Raw genomic sequence first — 20,316 nt, forward strand, 5'->3', positions numbered from 1 at the left:
GGCCGAGGAGGGAGGTGCTGAACTCCCTCGTGGGATAATGATTTATCTCCCATGCAGGTGGGCTCCCTGGGGCCTCCCCAGAGGCCAAGGGGAAAGGGATTGGGACGGGGTGGTGGGCGGGGCACTGCCACTCCAGCATTTCAGATTTCTCATTAGTAAGCCAAAACTCAGCCAATTCTCCGAGCGAGCCTGTGAAATAGGCATCTTTATCCCCACTTTATAGATGAGGAAACTGAGGTTCAGAGAGGCTAAGGGACTCGTCCAAAGGCAGCTGATCGGCAGACAGGAGGGCATTGCTTCCCTGGCATCTCCAAAGCTTCCTGAAGGCTCGCTGTTCCCTCCTGTCCCTGGGGGCGTGTGGGTGGCTTGCCCCAAAGTGTGCAGTCAGCGCTGGGGCAGACCTCGGCTGGGAGATCGTGTGGGAGTGTGGGATCCCGAGTGTGAAGCGGGGCTTTCGGCCCTGGACTCCCAGGTCGGGCTCCAGACACATTTCACTGGGGAGGGCCCAGCTCCCCCTGCCCCCATCACCCGGCCAGCGGGTCCAGAGACCTGGCTCTCGCTGGGCCTGGGCCGGGGGATTATCCCCATTCTCTGTGTCTCTGGCCAGGGCGGGCATAGCTGCCTCTTTTATCCTCTGACAAAGGCCAGGCCCGCAGGGCCTGCTGTGTCAGAGTTTCTGTGGCTGGGGGAAGCCTTACTTCCTTTTCTCCCGCCAAGCCCAGAGGGCCAGGCGGAGTCTGCCAGCCTGTCGGGGGGCCAGGGCTCTAGCTCCACAGGTGAAAGGCACAGGGGTGACTCAGCACTGGGGAGGGAGGGCCGAGGGGCCACTTACAGAAGGACAGAGAGAGCTCCTCTTCAAGGGACAGGCTATCGCTGCAGCATGAGGTCTGTAGGGTAGACCTAAAGAGGGACTTCCAGTCAGAGCCCAGCCAACATTGGGCAGGGGTGGGGCCGGCTGGTTCCCAGTGACCCACAGATTTGATTTGAGCGCCTACCATATTCCGGCTGCTTGGGTGGCCGGCTCCAGTCCCAGGTTAGGGGGTTCTGCACACCTCCTAGGAGAAGGAGCAGATTTCCTCTACAGGGGTGCCAGGTGGGTGACTTGCAATATTCAACCACTCTGAGTTCTCACAGTCTCCTGGCTAGGAACCCCCCTGGGAAGGTAGGAGGTACCAGTTGCGGGGAGGGTGGGGGACTGCGTGGTTCCCCAGAATTAACCTTTCTTTCTCCTCCCCTAACAGGTTGGTTTTTGGAGGTGTCCCTGCTGAAGTGACAAAGAATTCTCCCATGTGACACCCCAAGGCGCCTTTGAGGAAAGCTCTCTGGACCTCCCTATGGGCTGATGAAGAAGGGGGCTCCCCACACCCTCTCTGTCCCCAGCTGAGATTATGGTGGATTTGAGATACGGCCCAGGCCTGGGCCTCCTGCTGCCGACCCAGCCCCACAGGCGTTAGCAAGAGCCCCGCACTGTCCACCGCCCCTCCCCCCCAGAGACCACCCCTCCTATCAGGGGCCTGGAGCTGGCGAGTGACTATGCGGCTTGGGCTGTGTGTGGTGGCCCTCGTTCTGAGCTGGATGCATCTTGCTGCCGGCAGCCGGGGGATCAAGGGGAAGAGGCAGAGGCGGAGTGAGTAACGGAGCGGAGCGGGGGGCCGGACCACCGCTGGCCTTGGGAGCGGGCGGGGGCCGCCGGGGGACCAGCGGGCCATCGGTGGTTTCATTCTCTGATGACCATTGCGGATTCTACTTGTCCGTTACAACGTTGTATGTTCCTCGGTAGATTATCCCGCTTGTGGTTTATCCGGTTTGTGGATTAATTGGTCGAGATTACCCACTCTGTAGATTACCCACCTTGTCTGTTTTTCCCTTTGTAGACCCTGCTTTCTAGATTAACCTCTCGCTTGTGAGGATCCCGTTTGTGGATTATGCCCCTTTGACATAACACCAGCTTTGTGTGGTATCCATGGAGATGTGTCCCCTGCCACTGTGGCTGGGCGGGGGTGGGGGGGTGGTTCGTGGTCCCCTCCTCACCCACAGGAGTTCAGGGCTCTTTTCTTTGAGTCTTGGCTGAAGGGCAGCCCTCAACCCTTTGGGGCCAGGAGCCCTACTCAGCTTGGGCGATGGCTCTCCCTGCCCAGATCACAGGGCAGAGATGGAGGAGCAGGGAGGCTCGTGAGACTGTCCACTCCTGTGGTTTTTAACTCTGCCCAGTGGGACCCAGGGAGCTGCACTGGGGGCTGAAGGGGACGCAGGGGGAAGGAGTCTGACCCACTGCCCGTCCAAACCAGAGTGCCTCACTCCTCCCTGAATTCGACAAGATTCCACGTGAGGTGTCGCTGGAAGGAAGGGTTCTCACAGCTTAAAACCAAAACTAAAGTCTCTTATTGTACAAATGGGGACACTGAGGCTAAGACGAGAAAAGAGATAATAGGCCTAAGACACACAGTCAATATAGGAACATAAATCCCGTGAGCCCCGTCTTCTGAAAAAGAGCTTGATGGAAATCACGATTACCTGTCCCCACTGGATGGCACCCTGGGCAGCCCTGAGAGCCCTGGGGCCTCATCCAGCAATGGGAGATCTCTACCTGCCCAGTATGTACTGGGAGTGGCCACTGCGTGTGTGGGGCCCTGCCGAGGGTAAGGAGGAGGCCGATGTTACAGGCCCCAAGGCCTGTCCCCCGTGACAGATGTCACACCCACAGGCCGGAGGCTCCACGGAGGTGTAGCCCAACCAGACAGGGGCCCACCGGCAGAGGTGGAAAGGCGGTGGGGTTTTGGTGGGTCTCCGCGGAACGGCCAAGGCCAGAGCCCAGCCCAGGGAGAGGCGCTCAGAGAACTGGTGAAGCTGAAAATCCTGGGCTTAACAAACAATTAGAGACGGTTAGGTTCAATCAGGAGTGAGGCCTTGATTTGCCTCCCTTCCTCTCTGTTGTGGCCAGTGTTTTGGGCTCCACAGGCCAGATGCGGTTTAGCGGTTCATGACCAGTCTCCACTGTTTCCAAGATGGGAGAGAGAGAGAGAGAGAGAGCGCGCTAACGGGAGGGACCACTCGTGCTCGTGCGACGACGCACACTAGCAGTCACGCTTCTGCCCACAAGCAGAGCCACATATCCCCCCGCCCTCCCTAAGCCAGGAGTCGAAGAGCTGGGTTCAAGGCTGTTGTACTGAAAAAAACAAATAAAGCACCGGCCTGAGCCTGCAGAAAGGGCCCGGTCCCTGCAAAGGGCAATCAAATGCAGCAATTTTGATGGGCCTACTTTTTTTATTTAATTTTTTTTTTTAAGAGGGAGAGAGAGAGACAGAGAGAGACAGAGCATGAGCAGGGGAGGGGCAGAGAGAGGGAGACACAGAATCTGAAGTAGGCTCCGGGCTCTGAGCTGTCAGCACCGAGCCCGACACGGGGCTCGAACTCACGAACTATGAGATCATGACCTGAGCCGAAGTCGGATGCTCCACTGACTGAGCCACCCAGGCGCCCCTTGACGGGTCTGCTTTTGATACAGCCACAGCCATAGCCTCGACAGTATGTAACCCTGTTTTTATTACCAGGTGGTGTGAGTAGCAGACACGCCTGACAGTGAGATGGGAGGGTGGGGGGAGGAGGGGGGAGACGCGGGGAAAGACTCGGGTGCAGTGATGGTCCAAAACGAAGGGTTTAGAGAGGGAAGAGGGCAGATGTTGCTGGGCAATACTTGTCGAATAGAAACCATAAAGCTGCAAGTGTAATTGTCAGGGAATATAGTAAAGCCTACATGGGAGGCTTTATTTATACATGTACGTGTGTTGTGAACTCTTTGTAAAGCACCAAGCTCTGTATAGACTTGGGGACACATGTCAGTGTTAGGTAAACACCGTGTGGGCCATGCTGCTCTAGGGTTCTCGGGGCTGTGAGGGGGGAGAAAGAGAACAAAGATGCGGCGTGTGGCTACTCTGGCCCCCTAACCACCGGGAGGGCAGCGGGCAGCCCGGCGTGCAGGGGCTGGCTTGCTGTGCTGTGAGCCTCTGGTCTGTGGACTCTGCCGTCATCTGTAACCGTGTCTGGAGGGCTGTCAGAAACCACCCACTACAGCTCTGATCCGGAGGCACATACCAGTTGAGTACAGAAATGGCCTGTGTGACGGTCCCCCTGCATGGAGGGGAGAAACTGAGCAAAGCACCCTTGAGCTGTGAGTTATGAACCCTGGCAAGGCGGCTTCTGCCTCTCTCATTCACTGAGGACCCACCTCCCCCATCCCGAACTCCCTCTTCACTCACTCAGCCTCTTGTCTTCTCACCCTCTCCTGAATGCCTTCCCACTTGGATTTTGTGCCCCTCACCGTGCCCTCATTTTCTCACTACTCCTGGCATTGAGGTCTCCTTCCACTTACAGAGACCCTTTTCCTAACTGACTCCTGGGCCCCTTACTCAGCTCTGCCCCCATGAAGCCCCCATTCCTTCACTGAACGCTGACTCCCCCATCCGACCCCATCCAGACTCTGTGGGGGAAGTGAGATCAGGGGAGACTTCCTGGAGGAGGTGAACTTAGTTCTGTGGCTTCAAGCAGTTAGTCAGACTGAGGAAGTAGAAGAGAACGTTCCAGGCAGAAGGACCAACTGAGCAAAGGCACAGAGGTGTGAAATAGTGTGGTATGTCCAGACAAACAACAATAGTTGTCTATTGCTGAGGGGTAATGTTGAGAAATGAGGTGGGTAGGATCAGCTCATAGAAGCTTTTTAGTCCAGGTGGAAAAATTGATAAGACCAGATGGGTCTTAATTCTGCCGGCAATAGGGAGCCATTGATGGATTTGGGGCAGGGATGTTTTCAGTTGAGGAATATCAGTTTGTAGGGTTTTTGCACAAGGATGAAGGAGCCAAACAAGCAGCAGGGGAATGGTGAGGAGGGCACAGCCTTGCCTTCCTGGCTTGGGGACGTGGGCTTCACTGAGGACTTGGGGGGAGGGCGGGCAGAGCCATGGGAGGGGGTTTGTGAAGAGGTTGGGAAGCAGGCTCCATCCCCTCTCTGAGTGCCCTCCATTTCACCCAGCCCACCCAGCCTCCTCAGCGAGGCGACAGGCTACCTACAGGCCCTACAAGGCTGTCTCCCCTTCACTCTTCCCTCCATCTTAGGCAAAGGATCCTTTCATATGGTGAATCTGACCCTGCCCTTCTGAGGTCCCCTTCCCTGCCAATAGGAAAAAGCCCTATTTTCCATTCTGTGAATGCACTATGATGTTCGGTGCCTCAGAGCCTTTGCACAGGCTGTTGCTCCTGTCTGGCACACCCTCTTCACCTAGCCGGCTGGGTAAGGGAGTGCCTTCCATTACTCATGCGCTTACACAGTGCTAGCCAGCCCTGCTTGCCGCATCCCTGGGTGGGCCTTTGTTTACATCACTGGGTCCCCAGCTCCGAGCACTTCTGGGCACGTGTTAGGTGTGCCATAAATATCTATGGAATGAATGAGCCTCGGTTTTTCCCTTTGAATCATTATGCCCCGCCCAAACAGCCACCATCTTCCTTGGACCCCCTCTCCCCTACACAGACCCACCTCCTGATGGCTGTCCATCACCCCCACTGCCCATGCATTTTCTCGCTAAGCCGAGAACACCTTTGGGTTCCTACCCTCTTGACCAGCATCCCTTTCCTCATTGAACTGATCCCTGCCCATCACTGAACCCCTCTCCTCTTTGATAATCCCTCCTCCTCCTTCCTGAGCCCCAAAACTTCACGGCGCTCAGCTCCCTCTGTCCGTGTCCCTGACCCCAGCCTCGCGCCCCAGGCCATCCTACCGCCTGAGTGACTCTCCTGTATCCTCCGGTCTTCACTCCATCAATTCACTCAGCCTCGGAGTCTCGGAGTATCTTGATCATGGCCCCTGACCCCAGCTGGTCTCCCCTCCCTTTACCCCCACCTCGCCCCTTCCACTCACTTCCCATCCCCCACTCCGCCAGAATTGCTCCCCTCGGGATTGACCAGTCAGTCACCTCCCATCGCCAGTTCACGGCCGCGGTCTCTTCTCAGGCACCCCTGCACACCTCTCCCCTCTCAGCTTGGTTCCCATGTCCACTCCCTCAGCCTGCTCTCCTCCCCCAGGATTCCCTCCATGCTTCCCTCCGAGCCCCTCCTCTGCTGGCCTGTGGAGCGAGCGTGGCCCAGCCGCTCAGCCTCTGCTGGCAATGCCTCTACTTCCATGATTGAACCACCGGTGACCACGGCTTCCACGGACGGATCCCTGGGTTCCCTTCCCCGCTCCACAGCTGGTTTCTGGAAGGAGATGGCTCTCCTTCCTCTGCTCCTCCACCGCTGCCTTCTGCCCTTGCCCCCAGTGGGGGTGCCAAGCCCTGTCCGTTGCCGCCTCCTTATCTGACACCTGGGCAGCGCGGGTCCTGCCCAGGGCGCTCTGCTCTGGGCTTCCGCGCACCGGGCTTCGGAGCGGCCCCCACCTGTCCGGTTGCCCCTTCACAGCCTCCTGGCTGCCTTCCTTTCTTCTGTCCTTCCCTTAACTTCCCAGCTCCTCCTCTCACCCCCGACGCCCACTGTCCTCGCCGCCTCGCGGGCCCCCATGTCTTCGGGACTCTTTTCGTGCCAAGGACCGTACATCGCTGTCTTCAGCCAACGTGTTTCCCTGGGGCTCCAGGGCTCCAGGCTCACCTCCCTCGCAGACACCCTCCCCTGGATGCCCCACGGGAACCACGGCCTCGACACATCCAAACCCCACGGCGCGTCATCTCCCCCACCCAAACCCGCCCCTCCTCCTGCGGGCGCTCTCTCCGTGAAGGGCCGACAGCCACGCTGTCACGCCAGCTCAACACCAGGGGGCCGCCCTCGGCTTGTGCCTTCCCCGGCCTCCGGGCCCACGTCCAGCCCGTCACCTGGTCTCGCCTCTCCCACCGGAGTGTCTTACCTGCTCCTTCGCATCCTCTCGGCTCGGCTCCGTCTCCTGGAGCCGAGGGGCCTTCCTGTCTCCGGACTTGCCGTCCCCTCCACCCATTGTCCATACCACACAGCAATCCCGACCACGGCTCCCATTTTAAAGCCCCCGCTAATTCCCCACTGCCTGTAGCGCAATGTCCAAGCTCCTTGTACAGGTTTAAGACCCTTCCTCATCTGGGCCTGCTTCCCTCTCCGGTCTTAGTCCTCCTTCCGTGATCCCTGCCCCCCCATGCGGATTTCAGACCCCAAGTGCTCCCCGCTTTCACCGGCTGTGTCATTGAGGGATCCGAAGAGAAAGGCACGCGGAGATTTGTTGTTGGTTGAGTGCGAGGTGGAGCTCAGTATTCTGAGGGGCCTTTTGCAAATCTGTCTTTAACAAAAGTGACAAGGACGGAATGAATGAGCGTGGGAACATAGCTATGGTGGCCAGCAAATGGGACACCTGGATCAGGTCAATTACTGAAACCCAGGCAAGATGGGGCATCTGCGTAGTTCAGTCAGTTGAGCATCTGATTTCAGCTCAGGTCATGATCTCGCGGTTCGTGGGTTCGAGCCCCACATTGGGCTCTTTGCTGACTGCCAGCTCAGAGCCTGAAGCCTGCTTCAGATTCTGTATCTCCCTCTCTCTCTGACCTTCCCCTGCTCACTCTCTCTCTCTCTTTCTCTCAAAATAAATAACATTTAAAAATTAGAAAAAAAAAAAACACCCAGGCAAGAATAGAGAGAACATTCGTTTCAACAACGTATTTGGTTAGAATCTTGAATAACATAAGATGTAATATCTTTGAGGTAGAAGCAGTACTGAACACAGCCGAATAAAGACCTGAAGTGGAAAAGTAATCCCGAGGGCTCCCTCATAACACCGATGCAACATGTGAGAATTTTTGCTCTTAGAAGAACTAAACCAAGATCAATATTAAGTTTTAAGTGTATTGATTAGTATTGATTCCATACAACTAAATTCTATATAAAAAAAAAAAAAAAGACAGTTGGTGTACCCATACTCCCAGTCCTCACATCACCCGGAGTGGTCCTGCCCTTGGCCTTCCTAAACTTCATTCCCTCTGCCCGGAGCACGTGCTGGCTGCGAATCCTTGGTCAGGTCGGGTAGCTCCTCCATGTCCTCCTCTGAAAAAATGAGGATTATAAAATAATGACAGCACCTGCTTCATGGGTTGTACGAGTTAAGTGAGTGAATACTTGATGACCTCTGAGGACAGAATGAGTTCCGGACCTTTGGTAGTTGTGCAGCCGTTCCTGTGGTTACGGTGTTGTTGTATGGCTGTGTTTGTCATCGTCCTTTCGCTTCTTCTGCTCGCCTTCTTAACTCTAACTCATCCTCCTGTCCTGAAATCAGGGCCCACTCCTCCCAGCAGCCCTCCAGAGTGGACACCCTCAGGTCCCCTTCCAGTGGTGGCAAGGGAGGCACGCGAGACACCGTGTTTTGCCCCAGGTCACAGGCTGGGGATTCGGCTCCGGGTCTAGCGGACTCTGAAGCCCGAGCTGGGGGTCCACTACCCCGCATGACCTCCTGCCATCTGTTCTGACCCCCGGGCTCTCTGTCTGCAGCCCATGTGTCCAGCCCCTCGCTGCGTGCTTGTTCCTAAGTGGCTCGTAACCACTCTCCCTGTTCCCTCCTCCACCTGCTTGTCTTCCCATGGGGTGAGCCTCCTTTCGTGACCAGCCACACTGTTCTGCCACCTGCCTTAGCCCCCACCCCAGACTCCTCCCTCCAAGTGGTCGCCTCTGCTTACTGGTTATAGTCCCTAAGCTTCTCTCCAGTCTGTTTCTGTTTGTCTCCAACTGAGCAGATTTTGTTTAAGACGTTCTCATCTTTCTCACCTGGGTGATCTGGTCCACTTCCTTCCAAACGGAAGACTTCCTTCAGTCTCTGGTCTCCACCCAGGCTGCCGGAGGAACCTTCCAACGTGTGAATCAGCCTGGGTCCTGCACCTTGCCTTTAGCTTCCTACTGTCTAATCAGTTCTGAGACAGGTCCCGAGGAAAGCTCTGCCAAACAAGGGTCCTGTGGCCGAAACATTTGGGAAATAAAACTTCCTTTGTCCCCCTCTTAGGGTTGAAGAGGGTTGAAGGAGCCCTACAGTAAAGCATCCTGTTTAGACCGTGGGTCCGAGTGGTTCTGCATCTTACCTGACACAGTGGCCTTTTCTCCACAGCCTCTGATGAACATCTAAGCGAGAGCAGGGTCCAAGGAATGCTCCTTGGGAAACACTGCTTGGCAGGGGCAAGTTCAAATTCCTGAGCAGCATATGAAAAGCTCTTATCTTTCACCGTCCCCCTCCCTACCCCTCCTGCACCCCAAATTATCTGCACTTCCCCGCGGGCTGTTTTACACCTCTACTTCCTAACGGACAAATTGCTGCTGATTCTTCAAGGGTTGGCCCAAATGGCACCTCCTTTGTGACTCCTTCTCTCTCTTCTTTTTGGGTCCACTATTGCCAGGGCTTGTGGCCGTCAGCATTTGCCTGTCGGCACCACTGAAAGATCCATTTGGATGGATGTCAGGCAACCTTGGATCCGTGTCCCTGGCGCTCACACTGCACAGGGTACCTGGGGAGGGGCTCGAGGAGGGTTGGTTAAACACGTCCATGAGGGAGTGACATCAAAGGTTTGAGACCCCCATACGGGGGCTGGAGGTCACACCCCCTCAAAGGATGGCCAGGGTTTCTCAGCCTTAGCGTCACTGACATTTTGAACCAGACAGCTTATGGCGGGGGGGGGGGGGGGGCCCCCCCACACATCACAGGATGTTTCGTGGCGTCCCTGGCCTCTCTCCATACCAGTAACAACACCTCTTCCTGCTGTGAGAATCAGAGAGGTCCCTAGACGNCTCAGCCTTAGCGTCACTGACATTTTGAACCAGAGGGGGGGGGGGGGGGGGGGGGGGGGGGGGCACTCCACACATCACAGGATGTTTCGTGGCGTCCCTGGCCTCTCTCCATACCAGTAACAACACCTCTTCCTGCTGTGAGAATCAGAGAGGTCCCTAGACGGTGCCACATACCCCCTGGGGAGCAAAATCGTCTCTGGTTGAGGCCACTGTTCTGGACATAGTTACTCCAGTCTCCCTGTCTCTGAGCAGATGATCATTTTCTCAGATACTTTCACCCATTGTCCTTCTTGACCTTAAACCCTTCTCAAGGCTAAAAAACACCCACTTTCCGTACCTGAGGCTGAGCTCTTCTTCCTCTGGAGAGGGCAGGGGTAGGTTGTGGGAGTGTACTGCTTCAGCAGTTTCTCCCAGAAGGGTAGAGCCAGCCGGCAAAGTGAGCCTGGGATGTGCCTGGAGCTAAGGACACACTTAGAGCATCCGTGCTAGTTCCCTTGAGAGATGATGGTGGGGAGGTTTATGAAGCGGTGTTTCAAAAAATTCTTTTAATGTGTATTTATTTTTGAGAAACAGAGAGGCAGAGTGTGAGCAGGGGAGGGGCAGAGAGAGGGGGAGACACAGAATCTGAAGCTCTGAGCTGTCAGCACAGAGCCCGACGCGGGGCTCGAACCCACAACCCTTGAGATGATGACCTGAGCCGAAGCCGGACGCCTGACCGTGGTGCCCCCGGAAAGCAGCCTTAAATCCTGAAGTCCCGACATGGGCTTCCTGAGAAGCACATCCACGGCGTGGGAAGAGACTCCAATCTCTCCACTTCCCAACCTTGTGGGGGCCCCGGGAAAGATGGCCGTCTCTCCTACGGCCGCCTCCTTACCCCTCTCCCCCTCTCCCCCGCTTGCAGTCAGCGCTGAGGGGAGCCAGGCCTGCGCCAAAGGTTGTGAGCTCTGCTCGGAGGTCAACGGCTGCCTCAAGTGCTCGCCCAAGCTGTTCATCCTGCTGGAGCGGAACGACATCCGCCAGGTGGGCGTCTGCTTGCCTTCCTGCCCACCTGGCTACTTCGACGCCCGCAATCCCGACATGAACAAGTGCATCAGTGAGTGTGCGGGGGGCGGAGAAGGCTCTGGACCCTGGGGGAGGGTGCCTCCAACTGTCAGCGGCCGGCAGAAGTAGAGGGGACCCCGAGGTGTGTGTGTGGGTGGGGGATGAGGCTCCTGGCTCAAGTATCCACTGCCAGCCAGACTCCTCAGAGAGGCCCTCCACGTCCCCAGCGCAGCGTGTCGCATTGGAACCCCATCTCCTCCCTCCAAACGTGTGCCCACCTGCACTCCCGCAGGGTCCTGAGCCACTCACGCTGCCATCGACCCGAGAGCACGCCTCTCCTTGTGGCCCCTGCCCTACATCCCGTAACCAAACCGGGCCCGCTGCCTTCCTCCCGGTCCTCACTGCCGTGCTCTCACCCAGGCTCCCGGCACCTCTCTCCTGGACAATCTCAGTAGCCTGTTCATCTGTCCTCCGAGCCTCCTCCATTGCCTTCCACCCTCCGTCCACACTGCAGCCAGAAAGCTGCTTGCGAGACACATGTCCTTTCCCACGACGCTTCTGCTTGAAAACCTCCCCTGGCTCCACTGACGCAGAGAAATTCAAGCCCCTGTCAGCAACCCCCCCGCACCCCCCTAGGCCTTCTCTCTGGGCTGGGCTCTGTTCGGTCTCTGCGGCACGCGCTGTTCCACCTCTGTTCAGGCTCACGGTGGCACCCTGGGGGACAGGCTCGGCACACACCCCCGTGAATAGTGCCGGTGCGCCTCCCGTTTGGTCAGTGCCTTGGAGTTTAGAATGCATTTCCAGATCTCGTATCAGTTGAGCTTCACAACAGCCTTTGGAGGGAGATGGGCCCTGGGTTCTAATCTCAACTCTGCTTCTTATTGGTAGTATAACGTTGGGCGTGTTGCAGCCTCTCAAATCCTCATCTTTAAAATGAGAGTGGTAGTTTTCACCCCTTTGGGTTGTTGTCAGAGGCGTATGGAAAGCCCGAGATGTCTGGCACTCAGTAAGTGGCACCTGCTATTGTCCTTACTGTATGTCACCCGCGACCAAAGCTGGGAATCAGAGCAAGAGAGGAGGGAGGCGAAGGGGGAGAAACAGAGATAAAGCCACAGAGCCCAGGAGGCACAGAGGAGGGGTGGAGTGGGGTGGGGAGCTTGTGAGGCTGGAGGTGGGGCCCTGGGGCTGCCCTCTTGGTCCTCAGGGCATTTGGGGTAGGAGTTCCCGGCTGCGCCAGCTCCTGGGAAACTGGCAGCCCCAGTCAGGTGCCAGAGACGGGGAGGAAGTTAGCCGTGCCCAGGGTCTGGGAAGGGAGAGATTGTGAAAGGCCCTGCCTGCTTCCAGCCGGCCCTGTAACCCACCCCCCCATCACTTCCCCAGAGGAGGGAGGGCTGGCGCAGGGGATGGGGAGGGACCCAGGAGTCTGGCCCAGGTGGTTCCTGGAACTAGGTCTTACAGCGAGAGAGGAATTTGCCCCGGGATGTCCCCCCTCACCAACCGCAAACAGACTCTTTTCACAGGGCAGGAGGGGAGCCAGAGCGTGGGGTGTGCGGGTGCCCAGTGATGGAGAAAGGAAACCATCGTACCCCTCAGTTCGACTCTGACTGGGTAGCCGCTTCTCTCTCATCCCCACTGATCCCAGAGGCTGTCCTGCCTTCCCCTCTGAAAGCGGCTCCCTTGGGCTTCACCTTGGTTCCCGGGCCGGTATGGGGTTTGCGGTGGGGTTAGCCGACTGGCCCAGGCAGCCCTGAAGGGTGGCCCCTTTGGCCTCCTCTCCCCAGCCGGTCCTGGCCTTCCCTCCCTCCCCACACTCTTCTCCAGGCCAGCGTCCTGCCCTTGGGGAGGTTGGGGGGGGGGTCTGCCTTCGGAGGGGGGGGCAATGGGGATGGGAGATGAGTCAGAGGGCCCCCATCTGGCCCTCTCCTCAGAGTGCAAGATCGAGCACTGTGAGGCCTGCTTCAGCCACAACTTCTGCACCAAGTGTAAGGAGAGCCTATACTTGCACAAGGGCCGCTGCTACCCGGCCTGTCCCGACGGCTCGGCGGCTGCCAACGGCACCATGGAGTGCAGCAGTGCTGGTGAGTGTGCCCGGAGCGCTGTGGGACCCCGGGGGCCCCCCCACGCCCCCTCCCCCGTGGGCTTTTCTGCCCTTCTGGACTGAAGATGCCTCCAGCCTGAGGCTCAGGCACAGAGCAGGCGGGAGGGACCCCCCCAGGGAGTATTCTGGGTCAGGGGAGGAGATGTGACCCCTCCCTCCTCTTTCTCTCCCTCTTCTCTCCCTTCCCGCCAGCACAATGTGAAATGAGCGAGTGGTCCCTGTGGGGGCCGTGCTCCAAGAAGAAGAAGCTCTGTGGCTTCCGGAGGGGCTCCGAGGAGCGGACGCGGAGGGTGCTCCATGCCCCCGGGGGAGACCACGCTGTCTGCTCGGACACCAAAGAGACCCGCAGGTGCACAGTGAGGAGGACGCCCTGCCCTGAGGGTAAGCTGCAGCCCCGGCCTCCCCAGGGCTGGAGTCAGGGGCCTCCAGGGAGGTCCGGCCACTCCTGCCGCCTGCCTGTCACCCAGGGCCAGATGGGAACCCCCAAGTCCAGGTGCCACGCTGTGCCGGGTCTCCGCAGAGAGCAGCCCCCAGGACCCCGTGTGGTGGGAGCTGGAAGCTTCGGTGTCCACATCCCTCCTGTTTCCCCATTTCCTGGGAGCCAGCAGAGGTTGGCGCTGGAAGAACCCTGGGAGATCAGATGGGGTCACAGAAGGGGATGCTAAGACCCAGAGAGGTGCAGTGATGTGACCAAGGTCACACAGCCTGTGTCTTTGGCAATGATGTGGCAGCTGCCTGGAGGCGGGGAAGATAGGGGGCTGTGCTACTTATCCTCAGAGCTGCACCAAACATCTTGGCTCACTGGGGCCCAAGGTCGGAGAGGGACACAGGGATGAGGAGGGTGTCTGGTTCATTGAGGGATGGAGGGCGAAGGGCTCCCGGGACCCCCGTCTCTGTGCCCAGGTTGCAGGGTCCCCTGAAGGAGCCGCCAGCCAGAGGAAGCCTTGAGGGGTCCCCAGCCCAGCTTTCTCACCACCCCCCTCCGAGAGCCCTGGGCCATGCCCAGGGCCTCCTGGCTTGCCGCGGGCCATCCTTTGTTGACTCTTGCGCCGTTGGGGTTGCAGGACAGAAGAGGCGGAAAGGCGGCCAGGGCCGGCGGGAGAACGCCAACAGGAACCTGAACAGGAAGGAGAGCAAGGAGGCGGGCGCCGGCTTTCGGAGACGCAAGGGCCAGCAACAGCCGCAGCACCAGGGGACAGTGGGGCCGGTCACGCCTGCGGGGCTCACCTAGGGACCTAGGGATGTTCTTCAGCCTCCAGGCCCGTGCAGAAAGAGCCCAGCGCTGCTCTGTGTGACGGAAGCTTTACCGAACTGGAGTGCTGGGGGCAAAGCGTGCACACACTGTCCATGCGTATACGGACACACAGACACACACACGAGGGCCCACGTCCCAACATGCAACCAACATACATGCGCGCGCGCACATACACACAGTCGAGCCACCGGATGACACTTCTATGTCCTGGTCGTCACCGTGTGAACAGGGTGGGGAGGTGGAGGGGTCAGGCGGCACAGACTTGGTTTGCGATGCTCCCAAGGGACATGTCGGAGCGAACATTTCCCAGCGTCCGAGCCCACACACAGCAGAGCTTTCTGGAGTTGCTGATGGGACCAGTCCAGGGTGGCAGACAGGAATCAGAGCTCGAGGACAGTCCAGCGCCTCCAGCCGTGTGACTTTATCATTGGAGAGTATTGTTACACACCCCTGGTCCGTATCAGGGCTGCCCCAACTCTGAAAACTGCTTAAAAGTTTATTTCAAATTAAAAACAAAACCAAATGACAACAGTAGCCACAGGCACCACGTTCCTTTTCAGGGGCCAGGGATTGGTGGGAGTTCACGGGAGCAGGAAGGAACAGGGCTGAATTGGAAGAGATCCCCTAAATGGCCTTCTGGACAGGGAGTCCAGAGCAGGAAGAAAACTTGGGGGATACTCTGAGGGTGATGACCGGCTTCTCTGCATCCTTATTATTCAGAGTGTGGTCTACGGACCAGCATCAACGTTGTCACTGGGCACCCCCTAGAAGTGGGAGTCTCAGGTCGCGTCCCAGCCCTGACGAACCAGAGTCTGCGTCATAACAAGGTGTCAGGCGCCTGGCCACGTTTAAGTTTAAGGAGTGCTGCTCTGATTACCTCTACGGATGGAACTGAGGTCCTGGCCAGCTTGCAGCAGGAGGGGTTCGGGTCAGCCACAAAGAAAGACTTTCATCTGGGAGAGGTAGAATCTGAATCCTGGGGGGCTAGTGGCACCCTAGGGGAAAGGGGTGCTCAGGCCCTCTGGGGTGGTTGGCAACGCTTGGATCCCCTAGACAGAACAGTGGATAGAATGGCCTCTTGTGGCACCCCGCAGTGCCCACTGGCAGCCTTAGGGGCCCCAGGCCCCAGACTAAGTGTTTGGTTTCAGGGAGGGCCAGGGATCGACCTTGCTCTCACGGAAGTAGAGGTTGGTAGGGGTGACGGGCATGAATCAAGGGATCTTTCCAATAAATGTGTAATTACACATGGGTGGAGTTGAGGCCGGGCAACTGCTGGCATGTGCACATGGCTATGAAAGTGAATTAAGGTGAATCAAAATACGACTTTATCTTAGGGAAGGGTGGTATTTGAGCCAAGCTCTGAAGGATGCGTAGGAGTTAGGACGGAGAGGAGGAATGGCATTCTAGACCAGCGCTGTACCATAGAAATACCATAGGAGCCACTTGTGTAACTTAAAATTTTTCTAGTAGCCACGTTTAACATGTAAAAAGAAACAGGTGAAGTTAATTTTAATGATATCTTTTATTTAACCAAATATGTGCTAACATGTTATCTTTTTAACATGTAGTCAGTATAAAAATTATTAACAACATCCTTTACATTTTCTTTTCAAACTAAGTCTTCACCGTTCTGTGTCTGTTTACACGTCACAGCATATCTTAATTTGGACACTAGATTTTCACCGGAAATACTTGATTTTCATTTGGATTTCATAAAAATTGAAAAGTAGGTTGATATACTGAATCCTTGTTTCAGGAATAGTTACCAGGTTTCCACCTATCGAATCGAATATATTTTAAATTTTCAGTTGAATTATTAAAATGGGGTAACAGTAACAATTCAGTTCTTCAGTTGTACCAGCCACGTTTCAAGTGCTCCCTAAGATAAAGTGCAGCTAGTGGCTACTGGGTTGGACAGCAGAGTATGTATAGGGGGCATTGTACATGCAAATGTCCTGTGGCAGAAAGGAGCGTGGTGTTCAAGGGACTGAAAGAAAGCCAATGTAGCTGGACGGCCTGGAAGGCAGGTGAGGTGAGATGATCCCAGAAAGGATCTCCTGGAGTTGGGTCTTTAGTCTTAGAGCCAGGGGAAGCCGCTGAAGGATTTTAAGCAGCAGGCCAACGTGTCCAGATTTGTATTTTGCAAAGATCCTGGTGGCTGTCGTGTACAAGATGGATTGGAGAAAGCTGCTTAGGGGGCCGTTGCTGTCATCCAGGTGAGAGGTACTGGAGACACGGACTAGAGTGGAAATGGAGAGAAGTGGATAAAGTCAAAAGGCATTTGGAGAATAAAGTCGGCAGAGTTTGGTGGCAAATTGGATGTGGAAGAGAGAAGAAAGGGAGAGGAGGTGTCAAGGACGAAGTCCCCATTTCTGGCTCGAACACCCTCAGGGGAGATGGGGAGCCTGTGAGGAAGACCAATTTGGGAAGGAGAGGGCTTTGACCGTGGTGGATGTGGGGTGCCTCTGAGCATCCTGGTGGCCATGGCGAGTAGACGGTGTGTGGACACAAATGCGGGTCTAGCGTGTCCAGGGCAAGTCTGAGCTGGAGCACAAACTGGCATGGAGAAGATAGCTGAGGCTGTGGGTTTGGAAGAGGTGGAATGGAAAGGGGGCTGGGGGAAGAGCGGCTGGAGGACTCCACTGTGTGGCCCTCCCTGCACAACGATCGGAGAGAGTGGGGAATCAGTCGCAGAGGAAGCAGAGCCGAAGCAGAGGAGACCAGGGAGCCAGCAAGCAGGAGGGAGATCATGAGGACCTCAGGTGCTCAGGGACCACGTAAACGAGGACTGGAAATTGACCCTCGGACTTACCACGTGTGTGCTGACGGTAACCTCAGCGAGAGCCATTTGGAGGGGTCCCGGGGGGGCAGAATCAGTTGAGACAGTTCCTCCAGGAACTTTAGCCCAGAAAAGGGGAGAAGCAGGACAGGGGCTGGAAGGAGAGATGGCGGTGGAGAGTCTCTCTCTCTCTCTCTCTCTTTTTTTTTTTTTTAAGGTGGGAAAGACTTGAAAATGTTTGAAACCCGCTGGGAAGTGACCAGTTGAGAAAGAGGCTGAAGCCACAGGAGAGCAAAGGGGAAATCAGTAGTGGAAGGCTCCCGGCGGAGGGCCAGCTCAATAGCCAGGATGGGTGTGTGCAGGTGAGGGAAGGCTAGAGGTTTGGAAGGTGAGGGATCTCAGGTGTGTGCCCCTGGCACTCTGTGGGGGGTCTTCCCACCCATACCCGAGAGGCCCTTCACTGCTGGCCAGGATTCGAAGCCTGGGCTGCAGCCTAGTGGTCTGGCTGCCCACGGCCCCCTTCCCCTGACCCTGGTGCTATTTCTGCCATCTTTGCCCAATAGGTCTTCCATTCCCAGTTTTGGTCTCTCTGCCTCCACCCCTGCCCCTCCCTATTTCTCTGACAGTCCTCCTCTGTCCCTTTTTTTGCCCCCCTATCTTTCTCTGTTCCCACCTCAGCCTCTGATTCTGGCTGTGCATACCATTGTTTCTCTCTGTCCCGTCTCTCTTCTGGACATTCACTCTCCGCCCCTCCATGTCTTGGCTGCCTCTAGCTCTGATGGGTCACAATCTCCCAGCTCCCCTGGGTCCTCAATACTCAAAAGTGTGGCCGTATGAATCCGCAACCTCGGAGCTCGTTAAAAAGGCAGAATCTCACGCCCCTCCCATGCCTGGGGACTCTGAATCTGCCTTAGATCCCCGAGTAATTCACATGCATGTTCAATGTTGGAGAACCGTCTCCTTTAGCGTTCCTCCAAAACCACACCAAAGCAAAAATCAGCACCTTAGCAACACGGGATGATCTGAAACCTTCTGTATCTCCTGTGTCACCTTGGTGTTACTCTGAGACATTCAGCTTCTCTGCATTCACTCCTTAGGCTGCTGCTGAAGCTCTAGGCCAGTAAGGATAGGACCATAACGTGGGCTTCAGCGGGTCCTGAGGTTCCACACCTGCAGAGTTACGGGTGGGAGAGAATTCTCCTGATACGGGTACCCTGGGTGCTTCCAGATATGACCACTTCTTGCAAAGTAAGCCCCATCTGGACCTACCCCTGCCTGTCTCACTCTATCCTTTAAAGACTAAGAATTTGTGTTTGTTTGGTGTGTGTGTGTGTGTGTGTGTGTGTGTTTGAGCTGGTGGTGGAGTGTGGGTTTCACGGTGGGGGGCCGTTACCTGTCCCCAGAAGGAGCCCACCTGAGACTGTAGATGGTAAGGATTGACCCAGAGTCACACCTGGCGATTTTCAGAGTGAGCAGATACTGGAAAGAGGGGTCTTGTTGAGAAACCCTGAGAAACCCTGCTTCTAGGTTTAGGCAGAAACGGCACATGAGTTTTATGTGGCCATTATGTGCCCACATTGTCATTTGGGAAAGGTTAGTTTTTTCCCTCTGCAGGGTTGCAGATTTGCCCAGATGGATACCTCTCTGGCCACCTTTCCCAGTGCCAGCGCTGGTATGCTACGGACCAAGTCTCTATAGAGAATGGATTTGTTTTCCACGTCAGTATTTTTACTTTTTTTATTTCTCTGAGAGGGAGAAAGACAGCGTGAGCAGGGGAGGGTCAGAGAGAGAGGGGAACACAGAATCTGAAACAGGCTCCAGTCTGGCTGTCAGCACAGAGCCCGACGCGGGGCTCGAAGCCACGAACCACGAGATCATGACCTGAGCCGAAGTCAGACACTCAGCCGACTGAGCCACCCAGGCGCCCCTCTACGTCAGTATTTTGAGAGACAGGATTGTTTTCTGGATTTTTTTCTTTAAGTGGTTTTCCCCCCTCCCTGGTTCATTTGGTTTGGTTTGGTTTAGAAGGGCTGCGAGGGAATTTAGGAAAGGGGTCAATTTCCTGGGCCTTGATGCAAGCCCTTGACCTAGGCCCAGGCATTTAGGTGCTGGCCCTTGTACCCTGTTTCCTACAGCTCTTGTCCAGACCAGACTTAGACGCACAAGAGGTGGAAACCCCGGTGAAAGGTGGCAAAGGAAGGAGAAAACAACCAGAAAGCAGCGGTTCCATTTTGGAGGATTAAAGAGATGCGTTGCGAGGGGGTTGGAGTACAGTCTGGCTGCTAAAAGCCAGAACAAAAGCCTCGTTATAGGGGAGTAGAGAAGATCTGAAGATGAGATGCCTCCAGGGTTGCTGGGGCCGGGCATACCAGAGCTGGGTGCACCTGCTTTGGTGTGGTGTGCCTCCTGGCTCTCCCGAGGGAAAGAACCGACACAGGGTGAAGAATAAACAGGTTTTGGCTGGAGGCTCGCTTGAGGCTCCTTCAGCATCGCGTAGACCCCAGGGGAGCGGCCACCGAAGGGCACTGTGGCAGGGCTACAAAACTCTGGTGGCCCCTTTCCCCGGCACCTCGAGCCTGCCGGGTTGGCAGTGAGGATGAGACCCAGGCCTTCGGCTAGAGAAGGTGGCTCGGGTCCTACCCTAGAGCCCTTCCAGAACTTAAGTAGGAAATTGCGAAACAGAGCTACATTTTGAAAGAGAAAGTATGTGAAATATGGTTCCTCCCTCGCCCGTTCGCTCTCCCGGAGCTTGGTGCAGGGAGGTGGGTGAGATGGATTCCTGGCTAGACTCAGTCTGCTGCGGGAAAGCGGGCAGAGCCAAGCCTCCAGGGGCCCCTCAGGCTGGGCCACGCTGGCTGCCAGCCTTTGATTATTGATTATTGTGATTGGGATGTACTTTTTCCATCTGTTGAGCATCAGCCTGGCCCATGGAGAAGGCCAGCTCCTTGCTCTGGCAGAAAAGGCTGGCTTCTGAGGGCTCCCTCTGCAACCCAATACGGACCATGGGCTGCTGATTAAATACTTGGAATGTCTTCAGGTTGGGCCAGGCCGATCCATAAAATGGGAGGCATTTTGGCAGTTCCAAGGCCCCTGGCACCCAGTCTTGGCACTAGCCCGGCTGTCTTCTTCAAGGAGCTGGGGTGGGCTTCCCGCCAGCGTGCTTCCCTGGGAAACATCGAAGTGAGTTAAAGTCAACAATGAGTTCATCTCCAAAAGGAATAAGCCGGCAGCCTTCAGGGCAGGGGAATAGGAGGCGGGGAGGTTGGGGGGGGGTGCGAAGGGGGGACAAGGATTTGGGGGCAGTGGAGGGGGTTAAGTGATGCTGGAATAGCTAGACCAGATCCAAGCCTGTCAAACAAGCTGGCAGCTCAAGGAACAAAG

General features: G+C 56.4%; 1 protein-coding gene across 2 annotated transcripts; it reads left to right on the top strand.

Annotated features, from left to right (window-relative positions):
- The first annotated feature begins 1,533 nt into the window (after nucleotides 1–1,533).
- On the top strand, nucleotides 1,534–14,682 carry RSPO1 (R-spondin 1). Of its 2 annotated transcripts, XM_039244482.1 has the most exons (5): nucleotides 1,534–1,627; nucleotides 10,664–10,855; nucleotides 12,732–12,881; nucleotides 13,094–13,282; nucleotides 13,966–14,682. In XM_039244482.1, the coding sequence occupies exons 1-5, from the start codon at nucleotides 1,534–1,536 to the stop codon at nucleotides 14,130–14,132; spliced, it is 792 nt and encodes a 263-aa protein (XP_039100413.1). In that variant the 3' UTR covers nucleotides 14,133–14,682. The 2 variants fall into 2 exon arrangements, with proteins under 2 accessions (XP_039100413.1, XP_039100414.1); XM_039244483.1 differs by lacking the exon at nucleotides 13,094–13,282.
- Nucleotides 14,683–20,316: the final 5,634 nt, after the last annotated feature.

This window comes from Hyaena hyaena, unplaced genomic scaffold (assembly GCF_003009895.1).
Source record: "Hyaena hyaena isolate Hyena2069 unplaced genomic scaffold, ASM300989v1 scaffold_237, whole genome shotgun sequence".
NCBI lineage: Eukaryota > Metazoa > Chordata > Mammalia > Carnivora > Hyaenidae > Hyaena > Hyaena hyaena.